Genomic DNA, 19,802 nt, shown 5'->3' with positions numbered 1-19,802 from the left:
GAATGACAGTATCAGAGGGTGTGCTGCATAAATGCAGTTTGCACAGGAAGAAACCATAGTGTTAACAGAAGAGAAACACATGGAACATTTACTGGTTGGACTGACGATGAAGGAAAATGGGCACAACAAAATTTTAAAATCCATGTGGACTGCAAAGTTTCATTAGCCTTTTTCAATTGGATTGAATTAGAAGTGAATCTAAATAATCAGAGCTATTAAAACTTTCCAGTTCTAGTATTAAAACCGGTAACAATGAAGCTTCCATGAAATACAGTGAAGTTGAAATAACGGCAGTCCACTTCATAAATACTTGTTAATGGGGATATTTCAGAAATTCACCTTTTATTTTCAGGGCAAATAAAAACCTACACTTGAGATCTTGTGATAACTAATATTAATTCTCAGTCTTGACTGAAAAAAGACTTGTCTTCTCTTTTTTCTTCCTCTCTTCTTTTACTTTTTTTTCTTTTTTTAAAGCAGGATGAGAAAAAGGGAAATAGTCTTTGGTTTATTGTGAATGTCTTGTTTGTTATCAAAGCTATGCTTTTAAGCTTTCTTAAGCAGTAGGCTTATTAAGCATGAAGAATGTAAAAATATCTTGAAAGAATTTAACACTTTCTTGACCTTATAATTTTGACATAAAGTGAGCTCTCCCAGATAATGTAATACCTTCACTTGTAGTTAATAATTCTTATTTTTTCTCTTGACAAAAAGATTCATTGTAAGATTATAGTTTTAATATTCTGAATTTTATACAGAAGCATAAGATATTTTCATAATAGGAAATAACTTATTGGAAGGAATTGCACTGAAGCATAAGGTATAAACTCCACAGTAAACAGAACTCTGCGTTTTCAGTGCTATCTTTTAGAATCTAGAAATTGCTAGTTTTAAGGATGGTCTCTCTTCTAGAGAGATGCCTGAAGTTGTTAAAAAAATTTAAAAACAAAAGAACCAAGACTCTAGATTCTGCATGCCCAGGAAATAGTGTGCTAGGCTCTTCCTTATGTTATTTTATACAGCCTGGACAGGATATTTTATTAAAATGTCAGCCTTTCTAGAACCTACCTGAAGAAACTGTACTTTAATTTTTGGCACTTTGAAGTGACTCTTTTTTTTTTCATTGCCATTCACTAAACAAATTTCAATCCAAACCACATAAGAAACTCATATGAACCACATATGAAATCTCATATGAAATAGAAACAGGTCACAATCATTGACTGATGCACAACTGAGATCTCAGTAGACCCATGACACAAAGGTCTGATAAACCCATGTTCACTTTCAGCACATGCCTTCAAATAAAACACATTCAAGGCTGTAAATTGATTATTCAAAAATAAGGTCATAGTTGTGCCTTCATTTGCCTTTGAGAAGCAGACCTAAGATATGCCTCTCTCTAAGGAGCATTTCTGAGGCTGAAAATTATTGTTCCTCATTCTAATGGAAATACTAGTTAAAAACACTTTCCCCAAGAGCTGTCATTTGCTGTGTTATCTTATATAAATCTGAGTGTTCACAAGGAGAATTTTTAAAGACAATATTAATAAGGACAAAATTTATCTTAATGGAAAATGAAATTAGAAACATTACATCATCTTTCCATAGTGGGCATGTAAATTCTGGCATCTCAAGCTGATGCTGTAGTAGACTTGAAACAAAGTAAATACTGATTAAACAGAATTCTAGGAGGAGTAACCAAAGTTTAGACTTATTCTCGTCTCTGAATCTGAATTTTAGGGATTATTGCCATTTTACCAGAAAATGAGATAAACTATTTGGGTGGTATTATTATAGTAAGTTTTAGGAAGTGCTACATGTATTGAAAAGAATTTACAACACACTGAGATAAGGGAAAGAGCCTGACAATGGAAAACAGATCTTTTCAGTCTTTTGTGAATAATAATAAAATACATTTCTTTCGGTGAAAGAAACACCTGGCCTCCTGAATAGAAATAATCCCAATCTGTGGATGGATGTCTTACTCTTCTTCTTTGGTGCAGCTGTGATAGAAAGGTGACATGGAGAGCTTAGTCTAGATTTTAACTCACCACCTAATTTTATATCCTAACTGAAATTGTCATGATGACAATGATTATTAATAGTGAATGCTCTAGGAGTGTCAACAGTGGGCTGGGTGCTGATTGGTGGCTATACATGGGTGACAGATGTAAGAACAGGACTTGGCACGTGGAAGAGGGATTTGAGATTGTTTCCCCATGATTCATCCACTGGCATGGGAGCTGTCCCGAAAAAGACCAAGGCAAACTGAGTTCAGCATGAATTTAGTTTTGGTGCCACCTGGAATTTATGAGTTAATGTTATGAAGTCCTTCCACAACAGTTACTCTGTTCTCTTTTATCTCGTAACACATAACAGGCATAAAAGGGAAGAACTGAGAAGGACCTCTCCAGGAAGCTGGCAACGTGATTTTCTTTAAAATAATGTTCGACGGCAGATGAGTAGGTGCCTGCTGTGAATGGAGGAAGACAGCACAGAAGGAATGAAACCAGAAAAAAGAAATCATTATCACGAGGGAAATGTGCTCTTAGAAAAGGTGCCTGGAGACAAGGAGAGAAAGTCAGCTTGTGGCTGTGGGTCTGAGGAAGGAAGCACAAACGAGTTGGAAATAAGAGATGAGAAAAGTGGCTCAGAAGCTGGGAAGTCAGGAAGAGGAAGTATTCCTCTCCTTTTTTCTGGCTAGGTTAATAAGAAGTATACATGAAAAGAGCTGAATAGAGGACACAGGCGGTGTTTACAGCAACAGTATTAGGGTGTGTGCATGCGGGGTGGCCATTAATTTCTGGCAATTTTTGCAAGATTTTACGTGAGAGTACAATTTTCTAAGAAAAAGGCCCACGGCTTTCTGATTCCTAATCTGCTGGACTGTAAAACTCCATGGGGGCATGAACTGTTGCCATGGTTAAGTTGCAGCACCTAGCACAGGACCCGGGTGTCGTGGGATTTAATATATGTTGTTGAATAAATTCATCAGTGACTTAGGTCAGCACCCGACAAAGATTAAGCATTGATGGGTCGGAGGGAGCATTCTCTATATAATATATTGAGAGTCAGAATTTAAGAGTAGGTTGAAAAAAAGGTTAATTTTTGTCAAAAACAAAACTGATGAGACTGGAGGCAGAGCTGGAAGCATTTGGAGGCTGCAGATTAACACATACATGAATTAAAACAAGGCTCACACACTGAATGGAAGCAAGAGTCAGGACCGAGGGAAACCAAATACTTGGGTCTGTGTGGTGGTGTCCTGTGAGGACAGGAGGGAAGTCAGGGGTGTAAACAAAAATTGAAAATATAGACAATGTAAGGGAGTTAGAGATTTCTTTCTCCATTTATTTAAGATGAGACACAAAACTCAAAAAACAAATTGGATTAAATAATGAATTTGTGTTAATTTGGAAATTAATGAGCTAATCCTGTGACAGATTCATTAAAACTCACAACCTATAATATTCCAGTCACTTAAAAAAATGTATCAAATCATGGAAATCAAACAAGTAGCTTTGACGTTTTACTTTATAGAAAATCTAAAGAGAAATCCCCATGCTATTAATGTTTATCTTCACAAGCAAAGTAATTTGTAAAGCAAAATAATGGAATTTTTATGATTTCTCAAGGAATCTGTAAGTCTTTCTAGGTTATTTGCCTTTCAAACCAATCACAGTCTCACTACCTAATCGCTACCTACCTTATTATCCTGTATTGACAGGCTGATAATATTTCACATGTACAGTCAAGAATGCATGAACAGACCTGTCACCGTCATATTCTTGATGGCTACTCACCTCAAAATGCTGGGTATATCCACCATCTTTTTCATTTTCTTTGCTATAAACAACAGCAAATATCATAAAATGTCCATTTGTTTCATAACAATGCTTTTTATTCATTGATATGATTTCATTTAGTTTAAAAGGAGGTTGAGTATCTTTAAATGAAATTCTTATAAACTTCAAAAACAAAACAAAATTAATCAAAATAATACAAAACTAGAAACAAAAGCAAACATAACTGTCATTATTTGCCTTCAATAGTACCGTGGTAGATTTTCTATTCTAAACATTTTCCTTTCTATAAAATACTGTTGGTAAAAACATACAGTCCATTAATTCCACTCTTCTTAGTTTTTATAAACTCACATGGCATTATACGAAAAAATATCTTTTCATACCCTTGCAAACAATGTGAAGAGAAAATTCTAAAAGTACCTTTCATCAGACATCCGTTCAACATCACCAGGTCCAGTCCTCTCCTGAGACTGTGTAGAACTGAGACTGTCCATATTCTGCAACAGAACAATTATTAGTGCCCATGGGGAATGGTAAGAAATATGCAACAAGCAGACCCTCCCTTTCTTTAAAATAATCAGGTAATATGTAAATATAAGCTAATCTTAGTCCTCATATTTCTATCTTTGTTAAAACTAGTAAAATTATGAATTTATTAAATGCTGCTTTTATAAAACTGCATATTGAGCTTGATCATTCTTTTAACAAAGAAGATATCTGACAATATCATAGAAACAGGCATTGGGCCCTATAATGTCTTTGTTAGGTATTACCCACATTTTGTAGCTAAACACAGCAAAACCCAGACTGAACTCAGAGATTCCTATCTGCGTTAAAAGGATATTAAGCATAATTCACCCATCCTGTGCCATTAAAGAACATATATTGAATCAACATGTATTCATCTACATATTAATAACCTTCCATTATGAAAAAATTTACAAAATAAATCTGATTAAGGTTCACAACAAACCCATAAAATTGGCATGTACAAAAATCTACACAAAGTAAATATATAATTAGAGTAGGAAACTAATCTTTGGCTTGGTAAATAGATGAATTATTTTTCCATGTAAGTTGGGTCTAGAATTCTCAGTTTGATACCCTGGGCTTCATTAAAGAATAGAAAAAAAGGTACAACATAATATTTACGATGGTGGCTCTGGAGTCAGAATGCTTAGTTTAGAATTCTAGTTCCATAATTGGTCAACTGTATGACTCTACTTGAGCCTCAATTTCCTCATGTGGAAAATGAAGACAGCAACAATAGTTAACATAGGGTTGCAATGAGGAGTAAACAAAATAACACGTGTAAAGCATCAGAATAATGCCTGGTATGTTTAATGAATATTAGTAGTCGTTGATGTTATTACTTCTAAAGCTATCAAATCTCCAGGGAAAATATTTTATTGCTATTTGTCCACAGTGAAGACAGTGTCTCAAGAATCAGACAGAGTTTGTGTCTGCCATTAGGACACAGAACATCAATATACACAGTTAGACAATTCGAGAATGGATCTGAGAAATAAAAAAAAAAATTATGACAACATTCAATTATATTTATACTTCTGAAGTTTGAGTTAGAAGAGGCCTCTATAAAACGGCTTCCATTAAACTAAGCATAGTGGCTCTTATTACCCGAATGTGTCCTTCTTGGTAAAGAGGGATATATCTGTGACAAAGAATCTTTGTTCCCACAAAGATCTTCACCAAAGATTATCAAAATCTTCAGTGTAAGATCTAGCGCAATAGTATTAGGTTTTCCTAAAGCTCTGAAACATGAATTCCAAGGGAGAGCACACTCTATCTTCAGATCATTTCAAAACAGTGTCAAAGAAATGATACATTTATAATTATATGTAAATGACTATTATAGAGGAAATGAAAATTTTCAGAGGCCAAGAAAAAAGTTATGTCGCACAATAGAAAGCTTTGCAAAAAGCAGCTGTGAGAGGGAGAAAGCTTACCTGATCTCCAGGGTTAGAACAAATGAGTATTAAACTTGCTTAACTCCCTACCTACTTTATAAATGTTTCAGTCATACGTTTAAAAACTCTCCAGTGATCTGAGGTTTTATAGCTGTAATTCATGAAGGCTGATTTTCAATACTGTTCGATATTCCTCTGTAAAATTTTTCAATAATTCTAATTGTCATGTTGTTTCCTCACACATCTGAGACTGTTGAATATTCATTGTCTGGTTTTACTAAAACAGCATGCAAATACGCTGTGTTCCTTTGCTAAAGCAGTTGAGTTGCACCTAGAACTTCTGGAAATAAGGAACATCTGAAGAATGTGTTACGACTGGCAAAGTATTCCAGTTTTTTCAGAATGAAACAAGGGCGGTAAAGATCTATGCATACAATAACAAAACTACCTTTTTCCTTGGGCACAAAACGTTTTATAAATTCTAATTTCCATCTTTTGTCTAAGGTTTAGGGAGGAAAGATTGAGATAAAGAAATAGATCAGTAAGTTCCCCACATCACTGAGATGGGGCGGGGGAAAATGTAATGTACAGGTCACATATGCTGACGTGCAGAATACTTCTATAAGAGAAGGATAATACTGGACTTTCAGATGTGCTGCAGTTGCTAACAGTACTTGTCTTACAAGAAAATACTGACTCAAGTGTCTTTTGAAGGTTTTGAACTGTTTCATGTCACAAACATACCTCTCTAGGTGTGATAAGAGTAGTCCATAAACGTTCTCATTTATTAAAGGCTGAAGTAGTAGAATTCTTGTAGAAATGTGTTATTGCATTAATTTTTAATTACTCATCTAAAATTTAGGCTCTTTTAAAGGTAACAGATAATTTAAAAAAATAAATCAAAGACTAGATTGTGACTTTAAGTCTAATTTAATGAACCTGCTTCAGGCAATTTTTTAAACCAAATAAAGCCTAGTTTACAGTCCATAAAATTTTAATTCATATAAATACTGACTTTCAAAACAGATTCATTGTGATGTAATTTATTTTGATAATTTTGGGGTGCAATAATAATTTCAGGAGGAACTGAATTATAAAAAACACCCTCCTTAATTATAAAAATAACCTCAAATCTAAAAGAGCAAAAGCCTCGATAAAGTTAGCTTTATAATTTATTTTTAATTTCCCCTCCCCCCATGCTGGCATTGAAAGTTAGGCTCAAAACCTGTTTGACCACTGACTGGAACACGGAGTAAAAACAAATTCGTCTTCTAAAATTGTAAAATGCTGACAAAGCCTTAATAGAGGACACTAAAAAAAAATGCCTTCTCTCAATATACAAACAGCTCAATCTGAAGGCTACAGGAACACTGCTAGTCAAAACAGGTTAATTATTCTAACCTTGAGCTCTAAGAGAATATTTTATAGAGGCTCATTAACAAAGGATTAATGGCATATTTGAATTCCTTTTTGTACCCTTTTGCGCATTTTGTGTTTTACTGCTTAAAACTGTATAAGCCGCTGGGCGCGGTGGCTCACGCCTGTAATCCTAGCACTCTGGGAGGCCGAGGCGGGAGGATTGCTCAAGGTCAGCAGTTCAAAACCAGCCTGAGCAAGAGCAAGACCCCTTCTCTCCTAAAAATAGAAAGAAATTAATTGGCCAACTAAAAATATATAGAAAAAATTAGCCGGGCATGGTGGCGCATGCCTGTAGTTCCAGCTACTCGGGAGGCTGAGGCAGAAGGATCGCTTGAGCCTAGGTGTTGGAGGTTGCTGTGAGCGAGGCTAATGCCATGGCACTCTAGCCTGGGCAACAGAGTGAGACTCTGTCTCAAAACAAAACAAAACAGAAAACTGTATAAGCCAATCCATATTCAAAAAGAACTACTGGTATCACAAAGGATGCCTATGGAAGAGCTTGCTACCTGTTCACCCAAAACCCATTCTACGTTTCTTCCATAGTAATGAAGTAGCCATACACCCAGCCTCTCTTGCAACTGGATATGGCCATGTGACTGACTTCTCTCTATGGGAAGTGACTTATGTGGCTTCTAGGCCTGCCCAATACAAGCTCACCAGGTGCGGATGCTCTTCAGCTTATGATGGGGCTGTGTCCTGATAAACCTGCTCTAAGTTGAAAATACTGTAAGTTAAAAATGCATCTAATATGTCTAACCCACCAGATGGCACAGCTTGGCCTAGAATACCTTAAATGTGCTCAGAACACCTACCTCAGCCTTCAGTTGGGCACAAACGTCTAACAGAAAGACTGTTTCGTAAGACAGTGTTGAATATCTCATGTAATTTATTGAATACTGTACTGAAAGTGAAAACCAAAATGGCTGTATGGAAACTCCCCAGCTGCTGCCTTGTTTTCCTCCATCCCTGTAGAGCAAAACCTGTTCAAAGACCTTCCATATTTGCAGTAACCAACTCATTTCCTCCAACACTTTCTTGAACCCACCTAACCAGGCTATTGCCTCCCTTTTTGCATCAAAATAGCTCCCATCAAGGTAGTTGTGGGCTAGCTAGATATATTTGAAATTATTACCCATACACTACTCCAATTTCTTTCTTCTGATTTTCTCTTGATCCAAATCTAATCTTAGTTTCTTTTGATGGTACCTCCTCATCTGCCTACCCCCTAAATGTTGGCATACGTCACAGCTCAATCCTTGCACCCTTCTTTTTACCCTCTGTGCTTACTCCCTAGGCGTTAGCTTATCTAGTCTTAGGCTTTAAATGCCAACTGTGTGCCAAAGACTTCCAAACTTCCTTATTTCATCTCTCCTTTGAACTCCAGATTAACACATCTGTCTACATGACTTCTTTATTGACAAACATCTGAAGCTTAACACATTCAAATGGAACTTTTGGTTTTCTCTCCTAACTCCTGCAGTTTTCTCCATTTAAGTAATGGCAACTTCATCCTTTAGCTACTCCCGAAGTCTTGAAGTCATCCGCACCCCACTCTTTCTTCCCAACCTACATCCATTCCATTAGAGAATCCTTTTGGTTCTACAAAATACATACACAGCCTGACTGCTTCTTACTACCTCCCTGCTATCACCCTGGTCTAAGCTGGTATCATCTCTTGCCTAGATCATGTCAGTTATGTTATTTTAATCCTTGTCCATCTCTTACCACCCTTACACTGTTCTTAACACAGGTGACAGAATGATCCTTTCATAAGGTATGTCAGAAAATGACTTCCTTCCCCTCTCAATCCTCTAAATCAGGCGTCCTCAAACTACAGCCTGCGGGCTGCGGGACATTTATCCCGCCCGCCGGGTGTTTTTGTGGCTGCTGCCTGTCCCGCTTAGCAGCTGACTTGTCCCGGGCCCACAGTGCTCATGTATGGAATGTGCGCCGCACTCTCCAACGGCCCTCCAACAGTCCGAGGCACAGTGAGCTGGGCCCCTGTTTCAAAAGTGTGAGGACCCCTGCTCTAAGGGCTTCTCATTTTATTCAAGGTAAATGCTGAAGTCCTAGTAATGGCTACAAAGCCTTAAGTGATCAGGACCCCTGCTACGTCTCTGACCTACCATGATCCTCTGGCCTACCTCCTACAAAACTCTGTTCCAGCCACAGCAGCCTCTTGCTGATCCTCAAGGCTAAGCCCGCCGCACCTCTGCCTAGATATTCTCTCCCCAGACATCTGGATGGCTCGTTTCCTCATCTCCCTGAAGTCCCTGCGAGTATAATTCTCAGTGAGGCCCGACCTGAGTGTTCTCCGTATGACATCAATCCTTAACCTCCCACCATTTTCTATCTTCTTCACCTGCTTTATTTCTCTCCATACCACATCAGGCCATCTGACTGTATGTTTACTTGGCATCTTAGCTGTCTTACTCTATGAGAATGTGAACTTCAGGAAGGCAGAGTGTGTGTCCCTTCTGATCAGAGTGGCAGAAGTAAGATTATTAGATAAAACGAAGGAATGAGTTATGGCTTTTGATTCAAATTGTTAAATTATACCCTACAGAGAAAGTTTCTGGAGATAGAGACTTTTTTCTAGGCCAATGGAAGTGATCCAATGAAGAGGAAGCAATGAAAAGTGTGTGTGTGTGTGTGTGTGTGTGTGTGTGTGTGTGTGTGTGTGTGTGTACACATGCATAGGGTGGGATGGGAGACAGATGTAGAAAATAGAACTTCTAAAGATACTGTTCCCCTTAAAAGTTAACTTTAGAATTTAGGAACACCACTTTATCATCTGAGCAGGTGAGAAAATAAAATGGTCAGAGAGCTAGAGAAATTCTGAAGTGAAGTGAGGGAAGTTGTTGACACACAAGCTGGCTCTCTCCACTCTTCAAAGTGAAGCAGGGATATGATTGTCTTCTGAGAAAAGACGGAAGGGCGCAGGTATAAGCTAGGGGTTGAAGGAGATGGTTGGGATTGTGGCAATAATTAGAGACAAGGCAGAGCAGCCTAATGCCCTGACTGGTACCTCACTGACACTGATTTCTGAGCTCTGAATTACCTATGGTCACTCTGCCTCTGATGGTCATGATATCCTTGAGGGGCAAAGGGACAAAGGGGAAAGAAGGTACCTAGACAATTCCAAATTTAGAGATACCAAATTTTGGGGATGTTTTTCCAGGTCTACCTCATATTCTCCTCTTTGCCTGTGCTGTGGGGCTAGCAAGATCATTGTGCCTTCGGTTACTCCCCAACCATCATCTCTCTTGAAAATGACTTTTGCTCCCATCTATCTACCAACACTGCTCTTGCTAAGACCACCAGGGAGCTCCGCTTTGCTAATTTCAGTGGTGAAGCTGGCAGTCTTCTACTTGACCTATCATCTGGCTCTCCTTCCTCCTTGAGCCCTTGGTTACTTGGGTTCCAAGACACCAAACATACTTCGTTTTTCTTCTACTTTTCTGGCTGCTTCTTCCTAAGTCTTCTCCAATCCTTTAAATGTTAGTGTGCCTCAGGGCTCTGGGCATGGGCCACTTTTCTTTTCTATCCATATTTGTTCCCTTGGTGATCTCAGCCAGTGGCGTTAAATATCATTCATAATGCTGATGACTCCCCCACACTTGTATTTCCAGCCAGGACATCCTCTCTGAACTCCAGGCCTAGAAATCCAATTGCCTTTCTCATATCTCCACTTAGATATCTAATGGGCAGCTTGATCTTGACCTGTCCAAAACTGAACTGAGGCTATCATTCCCAACACTTCCACTATCTTCCTCATCTCAGTAAATTGTCAACACCAATCTCCTAGTTGCTCAGATCAAAAATCTAGGCATCATCTTTGACTTCTCTATTGCTTTCATACCCCACCATCAAATCTGTCAGGAAATCTTGTCAATTCTATCCTCAAAACATATCCAGAATACCTCCATTTCTGAACCCCTCCCCTCATGACCACTGCAGTGCATGACCCCAACAGAAACCATGCATGTTTTAATTGATGGGAACACGCCCCCTTAATGCAGCACCGTGCTCAGCCTTCAGGGCCAGAAGTATCACCTCAGTCCAAACTGTCAGCATCTCAAACCTAGATTCCTGCAGTGGCTTCCTTAATGGTGTTCCTGCTTCTGTCCTTGCTGGCTCGCTGTCTATTCTCAGCACGGTAGTCACGCCAAATTTAAGCAAGCCAGATCACTGTTCTATAGAACAGTGATGAGAACCCTCCAATGGTTTCTCATCTCACCCAGAATAAAGGAAGAGTCCTTACAATGATCTATGAGGACTTACTTAATCTGCCCTCTCTTCCTCATTATCTCTTTTACTTTGCTCACTCTTTTCCAACCAGAGTGGTGTCTTTGTGTTTTCTTGAACATTTCAGATAAATGACTGCTTCAGGGCCTCTGTACCTGTGGTTCTGTGTGGATGGTTCGCTTCCTTACTTCCTCTCGGTCTTTACACTCAGATAGCAAATTCTTGGGGAGGTCTTCTCTGACCACTCCATTTAAAATTGCATCCCTTGTATGCCTGCACAATTCCTGTCCCATTCTCTGCTTAATGTTTCTTCCTAGTAGTTATCGCTAATATACTTTATGCTTTATTTATCTTTTTTTCATTTTTATTTTTTATTCTGGAGTATTACAGGGGCACAAATGCTTTGGTTACATAAATTGCCTTTGTACCGCCTGACAAGCGTGCCCATCCCCCAGACAGCGCATACTGCATCTGTTATTTATCTTGATTATCGTCTCTTTCCCCTGCTAGAATGTAAACTCCATAAAGGCAGGACTTTTCCCTGTTTTTCTCACTACTGTGAACCCAGGATCTCAAATATTTCCTGCTACACAGAAGGCATATAATTATGTGTATATAGGCTGGGCACAGTGGGCTCACGCCTTTAATCTTAGCACTCTGGGAGGCTGAGGCGGGAGGACTGCTTGAGCTCAGGAATTCAAGACCAGCCTGAGCAAGAGTGAGACCCCGTCTCTACTATACATAGAAAGAAATTAGCCAAACCAGTAAAAATAGAAAACAATTAGCTGGGCATGGTGGCACTCGCCTGTAGTCCCAGCTACTTGGGAGGCTGAAGTAGGAGGACTGCTTGAGCCCAGGAGTTGGAGGTTGCTGCGAGCGAGGCTGACGCCACGGCACTCTAGCCTGGCAACACAGTGAGACTCTGTCTCAAAAAAAAAACAAAAAAACAAAAACAAAAAATATATATATGTAATATATTTTTAAGCTATAGAAACAAATGTTTGGTCAGAGTGTAAAGAACTTGAAGTGGGGTAGGGAAAGGCTTTTGAGGATAACTTTCAGGATGTAGTCTAAATACTAGCCATTGTTATGTTCCTTGGCACTTTGCTTCATGGTTACTTGTGAAGATTAGATTTTAAAATTCATGGAATATGAGAGTTAGAAAAGATTTCTGAGAATACCCTCAACTTTACAGATGAGGAAGTTTTTCTTCTAAGTTATGTTGGCAGGGTTTTAAATTATTCATTGAAGCAAAGACATGGTCCACTGAGCTCACTTATGTTAACATGTGACATGAACAATTCTGGAACGCGGAAACTGGCAACTGAGATGGAGGTAAATCCTTTCACATAAAAAAGACCCAGTGGGGTCTTTTAGGACCTTCCATCCACATGTTTTTAAACAATGACTATGTTTGTAGTTTTTATCAGTCAACATATATTCTGAGGAATAAATGTATTTTTCCACTTCTATTAACTATTACCACCTCACTAACTTAAGACATTATTCTGAGTGGGAAAAAAATTATTAATGGGTTAAGTTACTATAAAAAGGGATTCAAACAGAGAAGTACATTCTTTTTAAGCTCTAAAGCCAAGTCTTAGAGATATCTGGTGACTAAAAGTCTTTTTGGCAGATAAATAAATCATGGGCCAAATAAAGAACTAAAAAAGCTAGTATCATTTATTTTATTTAAATATTTATTTTTAACAAAAAAATAATTAAATCATCAATGTTAAAAAATAGTTAATGTATACTAATTCCAAAGCTTAATTTCTTTGAGAACTGTATCAGACATAAGTCTGAGGTGGGTGATTATTTCTGTCCATTCTAGCTGATCAGTTTACTCTTAGAAACTAAGCATCAAGACATTTTGAGAGAAAAATCACATAAATGTGTTTTCTCCTAGATTTGCATTTATGTTATATTTCACCTAGGGCAAAATTGGGAATCTTCTCTTGAGCACATGCAAAGATTGACAATGGGAAAACGGGTGGCTCATAAATTTTGTTAAATGTATGGAAAACTCAGCATGGAGCAGAAACCCAGCATGGAGCTAAAAACCGATCAAAGTACATCAAAGGATTTTCACACCAAATAGTAAGAATAGATATTGCCTATTTTTATTAGAGATTCCAGTTCATGTTATATTATAAAATTTAACTCCAGGCCTTTTGTTGTGTAATCTTTTTTTAAATTAAAAAGGCAGACCTTGGTTCTCACTTTTTAGGGAAAGTAAAGCATAAAAGAAAAGGGATGATGAATATTGAGAGTTACACTGAATAAATATTTAGTTATTGACTAAACCACTTGTAAAACTTACACTATATGTGGAATTAATGATCCAGGACTCAGGTCTGAGGCAACTGTGTAGGGAACTGATTTCTTTTTGTTTCTGATTAATTTGGAAGAAAATACAGATTATAGATTTTAAACTAAATTTCTGAACATGAAGAGATTTCTGAACACAAAGATAAGTTGATCCTCTTTCCCTATGTATTTCTTTCAGCTCACTTTAGGTTCACTTGTTAATTTTTTTTTTTTTTTTACATATTCATATAGACAAGAATAAATAAAGGAAAATAAATAAGGAAAATGCTTTATGGGCAATTTTACTCCAAAAATAAAGTTTAAAAATGCTTTAAAAAATGAGATAAAAATAGGACCAATTTAAACAACACAGAAATCAAAGTGTGTGCTGTCTCTTGTCCCTATGGCAGAATGCAGTATTTCTTGGCCTTAATCTTTATATATATTAAAGAAGAATACAAATGTGTATACTCAATAGCTCTAAGGTCTCTCTCAGAACTTATATTCTATAATTCTGTGAAACTCAAAGACTGAAATTACTTTTAACTTTTTTACAAAGTAAAGAAAAGAGATGTGATATTTCCTAACTGGCTATAAGTTAAAACTTTATAGACATATTCACTTACCACAATACCATCTTGATTTTCATTGAGCTCAGAAAGTTTAGTACTGGATTTCTGACGTTTAGGTTTGCTCCTTTCTCCAATATAACCGGAAGTATTTTCATGTAATTTTTCGACTTCCTGAGTGTTCGAAATACAACCATCAGGGTTGTTGAATCCAGAAGGAATATTTTCTTTGTTGATAAGTCCCCTTGAATTGAAAAACAAAAAAGTTTAATTTTATTTTAAAAAGTAAAATAGACATTTAATGATACTGCTACTGCATCACATCACATATAGGAAGTTGAAAGAATGCCCAAAACTTCCAGTTTGCAATCTTTGATCAAAATCTCAGCAGAGTGCCTGTCCCGAGAATGCTTGGTGCCAAATAAGTCACATTAAAAGACAAATTATCCTAGAGGCAAATTGGCAAAGGCTATGTTTCTACCAATGAACAGCTTTTGTATTTTACCAAAAGTAATTTGTATTCAAACAGAGAGAACAGTGCAAGTTTACACCCATTATTCACAGATGTTAATATATGTTTAAATTCATAGATTAATGAGGATTAATTAATAATATGGAGGAATAACTGAAAAGGAACTGTGATATCTTCCTAGATTGGGACATAAGGATTTTCCCAAATGATAGAGGACATTTTAGTAGTGTATAAATGCATAAATATTCAAATCCTATTGAATTATATAATCTTGGTAGAAATTACATACGTTAATAAAAGCTATGGAATAAAAAGCATTTTAACTGAAATATGGATTTTTTAACTTCTCAGTACAAAGGAGTTCCAGGATGTAAGCTTATAATGCGGAAGTCATTCATGACTTAATTTTAGAAGAAGATATAAATGTTATAATTATAGAACTTAATTCATTTAATGGCCATGTAACAATTTTAAGTATTTATGAACATTCCTGTAATAGGTTTTCACAAAATTAAATTGCTTAGCAATCTGGACTTTCTTTTTCCAAAAACTATATCATGGAGTAAATTACGCCAGCAGCACAGCACTGTGGCTTGGTAAGGAACAAATGAATGAGATTTTTACTCTCCTTCATTATATGACTGAGCTAATGTATCTCCCTAAATACTTAAAGCTGTATCTTAAAATAAATGAGTTTTAAAGAGTAAAAATAGATGCCATATTTTACTATCAGCTCAACCATATCAAAATATGAGAGATAACATTAAATATTTATCCCACAATCTAAATTCATATCGTTCAGCTATGATGAAGGCAAAATTGTGAATTAAATACTATCATAATATTTTCAAAGTTATGCTATCTTTGGCAATTTTTAACACTCTTAATTTAATCTTATTTTCTATAACTTTAGTGTGAAATATATATAGTGAAATTATATAAAGGATTTCTGCACATCTATAAGAAATATTTTAAGTATAAAGTAATTAAAGAGAGGAGGAACAGCTAATAGGGACAAAATGCAAGCACATATGCTCATGCAAACACTTAAATCTCTCCTTCCACGCCATGAGAGTGGTGCTCTCTCTGTGCTTGGCTGGATGAGTTTGTTCTACAACTCAAAATTATTTGTTTTGCTATTTACATTCTGTCTTCTTATCACTCTTTCCTAACTCCTGGGGTATATGTCCAATTGTAATTTTTTTAATGGAGGACTTTTCATGTTTGAAAGTCATGTTCCTTCACAAATTTGCATACTGAAGTCCTAATCCCCAATGTGACCATATTTGTAGACAAGGCCTTTAAGGAGGTAATTTAGGTTAAAAGAGTCGTAAGGGTGGGACCCTAATCTGACAGGGCTGGTGTCCTTGCGAGGAGAGGAAGAGACATCAGCAGAGTGGGCACACAGAGGAAAGGCCATGTGAGAGCGCAGTGAGAAGGTGGCCTTCTGCAAGCCAAGGAGTGCGGTCTCACTGGAAGCCAAAACTGCTGGCACCTTGACTTTGAACTTCCGGTCTCCAGAACTGTTAGAAGCTACATTTCTCTGTTTAAGCAACCTGATCTGTGGCAGTTTGTTATGGCAGCCCAAACAGACTAATACAAAGACTAAAAATCATTTTTAAAGATCAGAAAACAAAGTGTACCATCTTTTTGAACAGCAAACAAATGACTAGAATAAATCTTGTCAAAATAAATACATGAAAATCTGACCACGCAGTTGTGCTCATGTGGAAATCCTGTTCTCCCTAAAGGAAAAGTCTTTGCTTTCGTGTGCACAGGTCTCAGCTATAGTTCCGACACGACGTACGCGTGCAGAGCACAGGTACGTAACTCCCTCCTGCAACACTGTCAGGTTCAGTCACATCTGACATAAGCTGGATTTGACCTAAACTTAGACCTCTGGGCCTTTCACTTCAATTATCTAGATCTTATCTCCAGTTTTTTTTTTTCCAGAGTTTCCTCCTCACCCCCTACATACTTAACGTTCTAGTAATACTAAACTATTTATTATTCCACTAATATATCATGTTTTTCTTTTTCTTTTTTACTTTGCAGTAGGATTTTAAGGTAATATTTACATAACAAAAAAAGTTTGGATCAATTTTCCAGTTCACTGTTCAATTTGGAAGACTGAAAACATTTTCATTTAAACGATGCTTATTATTATTATTTTTTTAAAGGCAATGGATATAGAAATATATTTTTGGTAAGAAAGGTTAGACAGAAAGATTAATGTAAAGAAATGATCTTGCATGGAACTTTTTGTCCTAAAATGACTGGTTATTTAAGAAAAGGGAATATTAGGACAAAACAAAGTTTTAAGGTATATTTTGTAGAAAATGTATGGTATATGCTGGTTGGGATAAAGTTTATGAAAGGGAATTTTTAAATTTAAAAAAATTTTTTTTTATTTTAGCATATCATGAGGGTACAAGTGTTAGGGTTACTTTTTTCAAACATATGCAGAAGTAGAGAGACTATCACAACAAACTTCCATATACCTATAACCAAAATTTCAAATTTCCATATACCTGGCAGATGGTTGATTTTTTTACTAAATGAATTAAACTGAACCCTTTTACATAATAAATATAAATTTCTTAAAATTTTATGTTTTCTTTTTTTTTTTTTTTTTTTTTTTTGAGACAGAGTCTCGCTTTGTTGCCCAGGCTAGAGTGAGTGCCGTGGCGTCAGCCTAGCTCACAGCAACCTCAAACTCCTGGGCTCGAGTGATCCTTCTGCCTCAGCCTCCCGGGTAGCTGGGACTACAGGCATGCGCCACCATGCCCGGCTAATTTTTTATATATATATCAGTTGGCCAATTAATTTCTTTCTATTTATAGTAGAGACGGGGTCTCGCTCTTGCTCAGGCTGGTTTTGAACTCCTGACCTTGAGCAATCCGCCCGCCTCGGCCTCCCAAGAGCTAGGATTACAGGCGTGAGCCACAGCGCCCGGCCTAAAATTTTATGTTTTTACTGAAGCAAATAATACAAGCCTGACAATATTACCTTATGAATTTAGACAAATGATAAACATTTGCATCATAATGAAGTATTTATGGTCTTAGTTTAACTTCTGTACAGCATATTTCAAAAATCTGTCATGATTACTGTAGTAAGATTTTACTAACTCTTCTATCTCATCTTGAAATATATTTATCACTGGCTTCAAGGACTTTCAAAAGCTGGTTGCAGCTCTAAGTTTTTAGAGGCAAAATAATAATATAGATTTCTCTTTTTCAAAAAACTTTTCTACCATTCCATAAAGCTAAAAGTTCTGAATAGACTATGACAAAGTTTAGCTTAATATTTCCTTATTTTTTAAGCAAAGCTCAGTGAAAATCTTAGATAAATGTAACAATTATGTATAAGCATATACTATGAAAAACTCATTTATTATAGGATATCAATAATGACTTTTGACCTTCTCACAACTTATGATATGTTAGTGACTCTCCTGGGGATGGATATTGGAGAGGACCTTTATGGTGGCATTTCAGAGCCACTGAAAGGAAGAAAGTTAAAAGAGGAATCTGAGACCAAACTGGAGATGCTGAAAAAATCAGCCTGCTGGAAAAGAATTAAAAATAAAGACGTGAACAAAAGGAAAAGAATGGAGCTGGAGGGAAACAAGATTGGAATTCAGGTTCTGGATCGAGGGAAGTGATGAAAGGGTGAGAGTACCCAGGATGAAGGTGGGGAGAGGAGCTGGATGGAGGAAAGGACTATTGACCTGTGGTCAAAGCTGGGTCAGATGCAATGAGTAGATCCGGGGCCTTGAAAGATAAGGGCCTCACTTCTCCCAAATACCTGCAGAGTTGAGAGTGACCATTCAGTGTGGGCTGGGAATTGAAAAACGACTACGAGACACGACCGTGATGCAGGGTGTCAGGTTGGGGGTGGTCTCGTGACTAGGAGGGTGATGCAAACAAGGAGCATGTGAAAGGGACTTCAGAATGCCTAGACCAGGTAGCAAGGAAAAAGAGTACAGTGAGGCAGTTTGTAAGTTACCTCAGCTATATACAGTACCCCAATTGTGTATGTATGTGTGTACCCCAGGATTCTCTTACTCAGTGCCCAGCTGTGATTTGAAAAGGATGAGTTGACCCAAATGAGCGGTGAAGGGAACACCAGAGCAGAACGATTAAGGGAAAGGCTGGAGTTCCATGGGGTACAGTCTTTCAACCATCAGTCGGTCTCTACCATTCCCCGTCTCCCTTTGTTCCCCTGATGTAGCTCATCAAAAACAATCACAATAATTCATGCTAGAAATGTCCTTGGACATGGGAAATGCTATATTTAAATTCTGCACAAGAGTTAGCCTGTGCTCCGCATTTCCCCGCCCTGTCTGGCCCAGTCTGTTTCTGACCTTGCCCCCACTGTTCTCCCCTCACCTGCCACCAAGCACCCATGGTCACCACCGCCCCTCTTTGTTCCTATCAGGCTCCTTGCCACTTCCAACCTCCATGTGCTATCCCTCTGCCCAAACAAAGAGGGTGGAAAGCGGGATGTCGTGACACACTGAGGATATTTTAAAAATGCAAAGTGTTGTTACATATTCTTTGGCAAAAAAAAAAAAAAAAAAAGGGAGGCAGAGGATAAGAGTAGTGTTAAACGAATAATCTGTACTTGCAATTATAACACAGTACAGGCAGTACGTAAATCAATTGTACTCCTAAATGCTTTCTATAACCTCAGTGAGTAGGTACTTTTAAATGTAAATATCTCCTGAATTATAATTTTTCTAGTTTATAAATGAAATGTTACAACTACCCTTCCTATCTACCAGCTCCAAGAGTTTAACGAGTACCGCATGTGTCATCTGTAAATCAGTGGGTTATGTCATAGTACTGCTTTATTTCTAATATTACGTTTGTTAGTATAGCTCTTAAATGTTTCACTGAGGTGCAGCATGGTATTTATACTATTTATCTTATGTCTTTTCCTTTACTAAGCAAAAAAAAGTTTCTTTTTTTTTCCATAAAGATTTTGGTGTATTATTATGAGTTCAGGTGAAAAAGAATGAGGGGTGTACAAATATTATGTA

General features: G+C 37.2%; 1 protein-coding gene across 13 annotated transcripts in view; it reads right to left on the bottom strand.

The window, feature by feature from the left end:
* FAM13A (family with sequence similarity 13 member A) overlaps nucleotides 1–19,802 on the bottom strand; it is a 245,794-nt gene that overhangs the window by 37,973 nt on the left and 188,019 nt on the right. For all 13 annotated transcript variants that reach the window (XM_075998712.1, XM_075998709.1, XM_075998710.1 and 10 more), the window contains 3 exons: nucleotides 14,341–14,527; nucleotides 4,230–4,306; nucleotides 3,807–3,849 (listed from right to left, as the gene is read on the bottom strand). In XM_075998712.1, the coding sequence (XP_075854827.1) occupies nucleotides 3,807–3,849; nucleotides 4,230–4,306; nucleotides 14,341–14,527 (307 nt within the window). The remainder of the gene's footprint in view (nucleotides 1–3,806; nucleotides 3,850–4,229; nucleotides 4,307–14,340; nucleotides 14,528–19,802) is intronic.

This window comes from Microcebus murinus, chromosome 29 (assembly GCF_040939455.1).
Source record: "Microcebus murinus isolate Inina chromosome 29, M.murinus_Inina_mat1.0, whole genome shotgun sequence".
Lineage (NCBI taxonomy): Eukaryota > Metazoa > Chordata > Mammalia > Primates > Cheirogaleidae > Microcebus > Microcebus murinus.
Note: the sequence above shows the minus strand (reverse complement) of the source record. Positions and strands in the feature narration are given on the sequence as shown.